Consider the following 10184-nt stretch of genomic DNA (forward strand, 5'->3'; position numbering starts at 1 on the left):
TAATAATTGTGGAGGTCATCTGATCTTAATCCGGTACGAATCTGCCATGTCTGTAATTTGTCATATTTCGCCAAACGCAGAGGTTGTGTGATAATATTAATCCTGTGTGAATCGGCATCTCTGTGATTTGGGGCCGTATTGGCAATTATAAATTAAAGTTTTGACAGAGCCATAACATATGTAAGGTAATGATGTCAGTAAATACAGTGTTCTTTCACATAACATAACTAAGACTATAGAAGTGTAAAAAAACTTTAATTATTCCAAGGGACATACATAAGGGGGCATATTCTCTACCTTGTAAGGGGTCCTTGGCTGAAAAAAGATTGAGAACCTCTGCACTACAGTAAAAAAAAAAATGTGAGCCTTATTTAAATGCTTTGAAATAAACGTTAATAGAATAATTCTCATTACCATATGGATTAAGTATGAAATTAAATGTGTAGACTGTTCTCACTGTATCTGCTATCTTCACGTTCACTGTCATAATCCCATTATGAGGAATAAAAGACAAAAGATGCTTTGCACACATCAACTTTATATTTGAGCAAGCAAAGAAAAGGAATGCAAAGGCTGCAGAGAAAAGTATCAAAACAAAGAGAGCGATGTGATTCAAAGAGGGTATCTCAGGTCACAGGTATGGTAGTCTATATCCTTGACGTTCCACTTCCGGCGCCGCAGGAAATTCCGCTGGATGCATGTATTTTTGCCGATGTCTGTTTCCTTCCGCTTTCTTTGTGTTGGAATTTTAAACTCCGGTGGATTTATGAGGACAACGGTTAACTGCTCCTCAGATCTCTGCATGGTAAAATGAGACAGCTAGCTAGACTATCTGTCCAATCTGAGTTTTCTCTCGCACAACAATTTTACAGCGGCTCGGTGCAGAGCTTAGCGCCACCCAATTCTAATTGGCTGCTGGGTGTCCATTAAAAAGTTATTTAGGACACCTAGTAACATGTTCTGGTGAAACTGACTGTTTACTTTTCCAAAAACACTGAGTGTGGAAATAACATTTGTTGCTGACCATTTTTGCAGGGTTTTTGATGAGAAAATCTGTGGATTTATGCAATTTTTTGCTGCTTAGGAAAACAATTCTAATATTTCTTTGACTAAATTATGAATGACACTGCAAATGAGCTCAGCTGTGCCCACAATTGTTAGAGATCATTTATTTATTTTACAGATAGTACAAATTAGATAGATTTCCTGCATGAAAACAATGTAACCCTGTGCACAATGCTGGTAATACAGGGCATTCATGAATTTGATATACGTATCCAAATCTGAATAGAGAGGAGTTCAGACTGATTACAAAATATCAGAATACATTCTGCACAAGTGCAAAAGATGATTCTTTGGCTACATTATGCACTTACCACTCTCTCTCTCTCTCTCTCTCACACTCACACTCACACTCACACTCACACTCACACTCACACTCACACACACATAGCATGTATTCATGGCACACTCGCATCCTAAAGAAGGCATTCATGGAAATTACAAACTCAGACCCATATAAGATTTGAAAGCAGTGGCCATGTTGGCTCAGTGGTAGAGCAGGTGCACGTGTACGGAGAGGTTTATGTCTCAACGCAGAGGTCCAGGGTTCAAATCTGACCTTTGACGATTACATGCATGTCTTCCCCCCTCTCTCCCTTTTCTCAGTTAGCTGTCCTGTCAAAAATTAAAAGGCGGAAAAGCCCAAAAAATAATCTTTAAAAAAATTTGAAAGTAGGCTACTTCCATGACATTATATTATCTGAGCAAATAGAAGTCATTTAACACCATCAACAAACATATATGACAGTTTAGTGATAGATGCCAGAGGTGGTTGCATACCATATTGAAACCGCTGAAAGTCATTAGTCGTCTACTTTATGGAAGAATGTGTAAACATATGTAAAAATTAAGTATTCAACTTCAAAACAGATATTTCCATGACAGTATGATTGGAAACTACTGTATTTGGTCTGAAGTTGAATTTTCAACATTTAACTGTCCCTTGCTTTGTCATATGTTGTTTTGAGTATGAACAAGAAAACTCACAAAATATTGTGGCTGTGCAATTTGAGCAAAAACAAACACTTGGTAAAATATCCAAACACATAAAAATGGACATTGATTTGCGACTTTATCAAGTGTGGGAATTTAAGAGAAGAGGAAGATAAAATAAGGCGAAAATTTTTAGATCATCACAGGCCGAAAACTGCTGGACATTCATGGTGCTGAGCCTCCCATTTTCAATATCATAAAGTGAATTTAAAAAGTCTTATTTTCTTCCTGAGAAAGTAGTGGGAGTATACAACAGCTTCCTGTTTCCCTTTCCCTCCAACATTTGAATCTGGGAGACAAACACAAGGGAAAATTAAAACAGGGTTCAAACTAACACTATAGAAATCAGTTTTCATGCATCGTACCTGTTGATGCTCATCTGCTTACCTCCCTCTCACATGCTCTACCGGCCACCAAACAGGTGGATCTTAACAAACGAGACAGTCTCGTCATAGTCCTTGTGGCCCTTCTCATAGATGACAAAGATGTACTTCCGGTCCTCTGGAGAGCCGCTGTTCAGCGATGTGATGCTGGAGTAGCCACTTGGACCGGCCCATATCTGCATAGCTTCTTGCACCCAAGAGTTGCCATCAGTCAGTGACCAACGTAAGGTCAGGTTAACTCCTGAGGGGCCAGAGGCAACCAGTTAGTATGATGTACTGATAATACTGATCTTTTACAACACAGACCTTAGCAAAAGTTACAAGTTACTTTCTATATTAAAGTGCCCATATTATGCTCATTTCTGGGTTCATAATTGTATTTAGAGGTTTTATCAGATTATGTTTACGTGGTTTAATTTTCAAAAAACACCATATTTTTGTTCACCCTGTGTGTTGAGCTCTCTGTTTTAGCTACAGAGTGAGGCATCTCACTTCTATTCCATCTTTGTTGGGAGTCGCACATGCGCAGTAGCTAGGTAAGGACTACTAGCCAGTCAGAAGCAGAGTATGAGGGCATACCATGCTAGCAGCTAGGCGAGCATTATAACGTGTGTTACAAAGTGACGCTCATTTGTCATGGAAGTAAAGGCTGGACTACAACAGAGTTGTTTGGAGCAGTTTGTGAACAGTGTTTTCTGTTGAAGATGGTAAGTGCCTTTGGGGTAGACTTTGGGCTTTTTCACTTTGTAAACCTATAACATGCACAAGAAATATATATATATATATATATATATATATATATTATTTTTTTTTTTTTTTTTTTTTTTTATTTTTTTTTTTTATTAGGGAAAGGAAAAGCCCCCAAAAGCATCATATGAGAACTTTAAGATTTTACAAAAAAAAGATTTGGTTACAAAATATGATGTGTTGTTATAGATTACAGTACCCAACAGCATATAAAAAACATAAAATTCACATTAACCAATTATATAATATATATGCTAATAATCCATTCTGAGGAAGGGGTAATTCTATCCAACAAATACTTTTAGTACATATTGCTGATAATACATTTGACCTTTTTTTTTTTTGTTACAGAATAGTATTGATACTTTTACTTCCACCACTGACCATTAGTGACAAAAGTTAGGAAGGAAGAAGAGCAGTTCTTACTGTGTTGCTCATTTGAGGGGTTAGTGAAGTAAAGCACTCCGTCTTTCTGCAGAGCTCCAGCTGCTACTACAGGATCCACCAGCTCGTAGTCAAAGAACAGATCGTCTACGGGCAGGGACAATCCACCATCACGGCTGCGTACCACGATGCGACACCGACAGTGGTAGTTGTTCTGGTTCCGAACGTTGATGACAATGCTGCCGTCCATCATCTCAACCGGCTGCAGAGGAGCAGAAAAGGTTTAGCTTGACAGTATCGAATGCTCTCAGGAGCTGTTATTTGATTAATTATGACACCTTGGTATCATTGCTAAATGGTTAATATAACTGCCAGTTTTTTTATAAATATACATTTTACAGCTGCATTTCTTTTGGCCCCTAGAGGACAGAAGAACACCACAGCAAGGAGACAGATAATCTGCCCTAATAAGAGTTGTCACACATCCACCAGACACAATGCAACACATTAGCATTCATTAGGAGTCATATATTCGTCAAATTTAAGTGCGAAACTCTCCTTGCAGCTTTGTAATGTTTTTTTCTCCTCCGACTCCAACTCCTCTTTTACCTGCTAGAACTTTTCTTTAACTAGTTGCTTACTTTGTCTGTCTGCTGATGGTACTGGACAAGCAGCGTACAGTGGCTTTATCACATACATTAAAGGGGTGATAGAATGATTATATAGGGTATTTTACACTGTTCCTTAAGGTCTCCTAATGGGGTATGTAACATTGGTTGGGCTGAAAATTGCCCGAATTATATTTTATTAGGCCCTTAACTACCCTGTGAAAATGGCTCTATTTGGAACAAGAGCTTTTCTTCCAAATATGGTATGCTCATGAATATTCAGAATGAGCTACACGCTGATTGGTTTGAGCAAACTACATAGAAACACATGGGAGACTCTCATATTTCAGACACTGCAAAGTTATACATTGTTTATCGGGCTATTTCGTTATAAATTACCTACTTTGATACTTTTTCAGCGGAAATCAACTATATAAAGCTCAAATATGGGCCGTTTTACGAAAAATTTATGGCTAATTGCAAATTTGGTAAGACTGTGTGTCGGAGTTCAGCCGCCCGGTGCTGCCTCGGCGCCGCGGGTGCTGCCTCGCCGCCCGGCCTCCTTCCTTCACAGACCCCGGCGGCTATATGAGGTGACTTGGACGCGCCCACGGCTGGCAGCCCTCAGCAGGGACTACCAACACCGCTTCCCTGACAGAGCTCCAAGGGCCTTCCACTCCTCTCTTCCTGCTAGCGCTAAATAGCCCGTTGTGTGAGAGTGAGAGCGCGCCAGCGAGCTTGTTACACCAGCAATCTGTTACCACATGTTACACACATGTCACGCACCATATACAACATCTAACTAAAGGTCTTATAAAGCTAACAACGTTGTGTCCGATTTCAAGTTAATTAATATTTTTGAAGACAAAGTGTTTCGTTAGCTGCGACTGTCCCTTCAATCCTAGCTATGTGTAGCTACAAACCACTGATAGTTAGCTAGCTTCCTTTTCGCCTTAATTCGATTATATTTACAGTTTGAATTTCGTCACGCCACTTACACAACATCTAACTATATGTCTTATAAAGCTAACAACGGTGTCCGATTTCAAGTTAATGAATATTTGTGAAGACTAGGTGTTTCGTTAGCTGTGACTGTCCCGTCAATCCTAGCTACAAATCACGGATAGTTAGCTTCCTTTTCGCCTTAATTTGAGTATATTTACAGTTTGAATTTTGTCACGCCACTTATACAACATCTACCTAAAGGTCTTATAAAGCTAACAACGGTGTCCGATTTCAAGTTAATGAATATTTGTGAATTCCAGAGGAATTCTAAGAGGTGGCTAGCTAGCTCTCATTGATAGAGCTACGTCCAGCCGCAGGCGCTATCAATGAGACTCGCGGACAAGCGGCGTTTATTTCCCCAATCGTTTGTTTAAATAACTCAACACATTATAATTACACACATTAAAAGAGTAACTGGAACCTGTGGTAACAGATTGCTGGTGTAACAAGCTCACTGACCGCGCCCCCCCCCCATAATACCGGGCATTAAGGGGGGAGGGGAGCCGGGGGGGGGGGGCCCCAGCTAGGCCCTGGAGGTCTGTCAGGCAGGCGCGCGTGTTAGTGGTCCATTGCGGTGTTACCAGTGACTCTCGCTGGTGGGTATGGCTGCCAGCCGTAACGGAGCTCACAGCAGGCCGGGGAACAAACCCAGGCAGCACCGGCGCATACCAACCCGGCACAGTCGGACAAAATTTGCAATTAGCCATCCATTTTTGTAAACGGCCCATATCTGAGCTTTACATAGTTGATTTCTCACATAAAAAAGTTTCAGAAGTGAATTTTGTAATGGAATAGCAGAGATACGTGACCTAGCTAGATTCAGAAAACTACCTGATCTCAGGTCAGTTGTGTAGCCTATGTAAATGTTGGGGGTGGACCGTTCTCTTAAGGTTCGGATTTTTGAGATGCTTGCTAGCACACCTCAGCTTTGTTGAGATTCGCCCGTTTTCAGCGGCAGTTTCAAAATATGAGATTTTCATAGTAAAGGGGTGTCAATGGGATTTTGAGCTTCTATGTATGTCCTTTTTACCCACTGAACTGTCGTTATTCAACTATGACAGGGTAAAATCGGTTTTGCATTCTATCACCTCTTTAATCCTAATTTTTTTATATTTACAAATTTCTGCCACTGGAAACTGGGTTGATAAGAGCACTGTAAGAAGTTATAAGCACTTTTTGTTGTAATAAAGTTTCATCTTCATGAAGGCGAAGGAGAAAAAAAAGGTTTTCTCCTGGTATTGCATTAAAATGCCACACATAGCATCGTTAACTAACCCTACAGTGAGCTGTCAAAGAAGATGTGACTATCCTGGCGTAATTCACAAATGGCAGCAAATGTACCTGGCACTCGTCAGGGTTGAAGTCCTGTGCTCGCTTCCTCTGGTTGTAAGGGATGCTTTTCAGCGCAGCGCCGTTGTACCAGTTACGCCCGTGGTCATCACTCAGGATGCAGAAAACTCCGTCTCCCTCCAATGTCCCATGACCACACACCACCAACCTCCCCTTAGCTGGGTTGTAGCGCTTCTGCAGTGCAAAGACACAACAAATATGGAATAGAAACAACACAAAAAATAAACAATGATGCAACCTTGATTCTAAAACACAAACATCTAATTTTGAAAATAAGATAAGCCTTTATTGATTCCCAGAAGGTAAATTCAGGTGTTGCAGCAGCACGAGGACAGAAATAAGTACAGATAAAAGAGAAAGTACAAAATAAATAATTAGAAGTATATAAAATAAGAATAGAAACTAGAGCATTTAAAGGCAAGAGTGACCCTGTCAGCACAGTATAGCAGAGAGGGTACACCAGAATAATATACATGATTAAGTAATGATACTAAGTGTTTGTTTTTATTAATATAGAAATATTCTATAGTATATAATGTAATGAAAGAGTATAACATATTCAGTCTGACTCTATTAAATAGACAAAAATAACAGAGTATCCTCTACTTCCAGTATATCAGTGTCCATCGTGTCCCTGTTGGTTAGTTTCAGCTTGATATTAGAACTAAGATAGTTTTCACTCCTTAATTTGGACAGAATTATGTAGTTCAATATACACTTCTTTTCATTCATCACTCAGTGGTGAGTAAACCCGCAACAACAGATGATCATAATATCCCTGCAGGGAGTAGATCACGTTTTTGTGCCTTTAACAACTCACTTTAACACCTGTAATCATCCTTAGTACGTGACGTGAATGACTAACCTGTCAGTAGCTCATAATCACAATAAAACCAATGTGACATGAACGCAGCATGGAGGTAATTTAGCTTCAATTTGATCTCACTTTACAACTAGAAAGCAGCTCAGCCACGGGTTCGTATATTATGTTACTTTGTTCTCTGACCTGGATGCCGAAGCCTGGCCCGGGAGCAAAGTTTTTCACTCCGAGCTGGACCGAGAGGTTTCTGGGCGGGCTCCAGCTGAGCCCGTCGTCCATGCTCTCCACCATCATGGTGCTGGACGGGTGGCACTGGAAGAGGTGGAAGCAGATGGAGTAGACCAGAATCACCGAGCCCACTTCCTCGTCCACCACTACCGAGCCCAGGTTCAGGCCATCCGGCTTCGTTCCATCATCGACTATAAAGGTGGTCGGGGACCAGGTGGCTCCTGGAGGGACAGAGGAGGAACAGGAGAGGATTCAGACACAAATCCTGACTACTTTTACTCTGAATTCAATAATTGCACTACTTATTAAAAAAAAAAAAACATCAGTTTTTAAATTTTTTTCATTTCTATACTTTTGTGTTTGTCTTTTTTTTGTTGATACATTTGATAATAACCAACTTATTTAATGATATAATAAAACAAAAAAATCAGTTTATTCATTAAGTTAAAGTTGTGACTTTGACTTCTTGTTCTGTTTGACTCTTTATGTCACAACATAAACCAGCACACTACAGTAAGGTTAAGTGATTATTAACTATTGTTTTGAACTTTTCCCTCCTTTTCTGAATGTTAAATATATCCCTGTGAATTTGTAACCACTCTGTTATTGTCTGTCTGTCTTTCTGTCTGTGTGCCTGTCTGTCTGTCTGTCTGTCTGTGTGCCTGTGTGTGTGTGTGTGTGTGTGTGTGTGTGTGTGTGTGTGTGTGTGTGTGTGTGTGTGTGTGTGTTTTGTCTGTATATCTGACTGCTGGTCGTCCTTGCCTTTGTCTGTGGACCGCCGCATTGCGAGGAACTTTGCGCCCACGTCGTTGTTCGTCGACTTCCTGGCCTCTGAGAAAGCCAGCAGGCTTCCTTTAGAGGTGTAGGTGAGCAGCGGGATCCTATAGGTTCTCACTTGCCCCTGGGCTCCACTCACCCACAGCAGCTGCTCTTCATACAGCAGAGGGTCAATCTGGATATCAAAGAAAGACAAGACAGGACAATGAAGAGAGGCTGACTAAAGGAAAGGGAAAGAGTTTAAATATCTGCTGGAAAAAACAGTTAGAATATCTGCAGGATGCGTCAGGTGTCAGGTGACACAAGCAGGTGATGATCACACTTTCACTTCAGGAACGCTTTATTTATGAGAGAAAATTGTGGGGAAATTGCTGCATCAAGACCAGATATCACAACAAAACACATTAAATAAGAACACATCTGCAATCATCAGCCTGAGAGAAAAACACCAATTATTCCCACGCCATTCACTCTGTTAAGAGCTACAGAAAGTCAAGACATAGCACACATCAAAACATACACACTTTATTACATAAAAAAGCATGTCTCACTTCACGATCTGTAAAACACAACAAAAAACAACCCAGCAGTTATCTGAGTCAGTGCCTCCCCCCCTACCCTTCTGTCTATCCTCCAGCCAGGAGTTGCCCATTGATCTGCTTAACTGACGAGGGGCAAATTATTGACTAATACATTTTAGTTTATAACGAGTGTGCTTGTTTACACAGCTGTGCCTCCTTCAAGAATGAGTCGACGGAGCTAAAACAACATGTATACCTACAGCAGGGCTACTACATTGTGTTGTAACGTATTTCTAAGATATTTAGTTTACTGTACCTGATCAGGGCTTAAAGTACAAACACAGAGAGACAACACAGCGGAGAGGAGTAAGGACAGTGCAGCGAGCCGGCTTCCTGTCTTCATGTTTGTTAGATTTAAATCCTGAAACCTTCTTCTTTATTCCTACAGATAAATATCAGTAAAGTACAGATGATGAGTTTAAAAAAACAACTAAAAACGGACGGAGAGATAAAAAGCGGAAATGCTCTGGTTCGAGCTCATCCACAAAACTCCAGCACATGTCATGTGACCAAGGTGGGTGATCACATGACTATCGTCAAGCACCAAAATAAAAGAGGAAGTTAAATAATATTGAATAATTATTAAAAAAAAATATATAACAAATATTTAATAGTTAAATAATAAATAATATACACACTCAAATGATATAATTACATTTCGTCTTTATTTAACGTTATTGCATTTATTTATTTATTATAATTGTTTAATTAATTATAGTTTTTTTCTCTTTTACTGTTCTTGTCCTTTATATTATTTATATTAAATGTAAATATGATTGTCATTTACACAGTTCTATACACGTTTGTCGTGTCAAATATAAAATTAACTTATTTATGTATAACAATAAAGCATTTGCAAAGGAAGAGTGTTTGATTTTTCTTTTGAGCAATCGTAATTTATTCAGTCTACTTATGATTTATTTAGCATTTTAGGATTATCTTTATAGTTATTTATAAATAGTTATATTGGCTTTCAAATAATTTTGGAATGATGCTTGTATGCACAATAATGTACCTTATAAAGCTGCTGATGATGTTTAAATGTGTGTTGTTACATTTCAATAAAAAACGATTAAAAAAAATACCTTGCAATACAATTTTAAATCTACGAACCACATATCCAATGTCTATCACATTTCTCTTTGCTAAGTTGGAAGATCAGCTGCGGAAGGAGTACATTTTTTTGTGTTTACTTTTTACAGTAGGCATGGATAACTGCTATCAGATTAAAAAATAGACTATGTGT

General features: G+C 39.3%; 1 protein-coding gene across 2 annotated transcripts; it reads right to left on the reverse strand.

The window, feature by feature from the left end:
* Nucleotides 1-1138: 1138 nt before the first annotated feature.
* neu1 (neuraminidase 1) lies at nt 1139-9444 on the reverse strand. 2 transcript variants are annotated; one of them, XM_039819890.1, is made up of 7 exons: nt 9195-9444; nt 8343-8532; nt 7539-7801; nt 6524-6706; nt 3612-3831; nt 2443-2679; nt 1139-2344 (listed from the first exon to the last, which is right to left on the reverse strand). In XM_039819890.1, the coding sequence occupies exons 1-6, from the start codon at nt 9279-9281 to the stop codon at nt 2459-2461; spliced, it is 1164 nt and encodes a 387-aa protein (XP_039675824.1). In that variant the 5' UTR covers nt 9282-9444; the 3' UTR covers nt 1139-2344; nt 2443-2458. The 2 variants fall into 2 exon arrangements, with proteins under 2 accessions (XP_039675824.1, XP_039675825.1); XM_039819891.1 differs by having other exon boundaries at nt 2421-2679.
* Nucleotides 9445-10184: the final 740 nt, after the last annotated feature.

Source organism: Perca fluviatilis, chromosome 13 (assembly GCF_010015445.1).
Source record: "Perca fluviatilis chromosome 13, GENO_Pfluv_1.0, whole genome shotgun sequence".
Taxonomy (NCBI): Eukaryota; Metazoa; Chordata; class Actinopteri; order Perciformes; family Percidae; genus Perca; species Perca fluviatilis.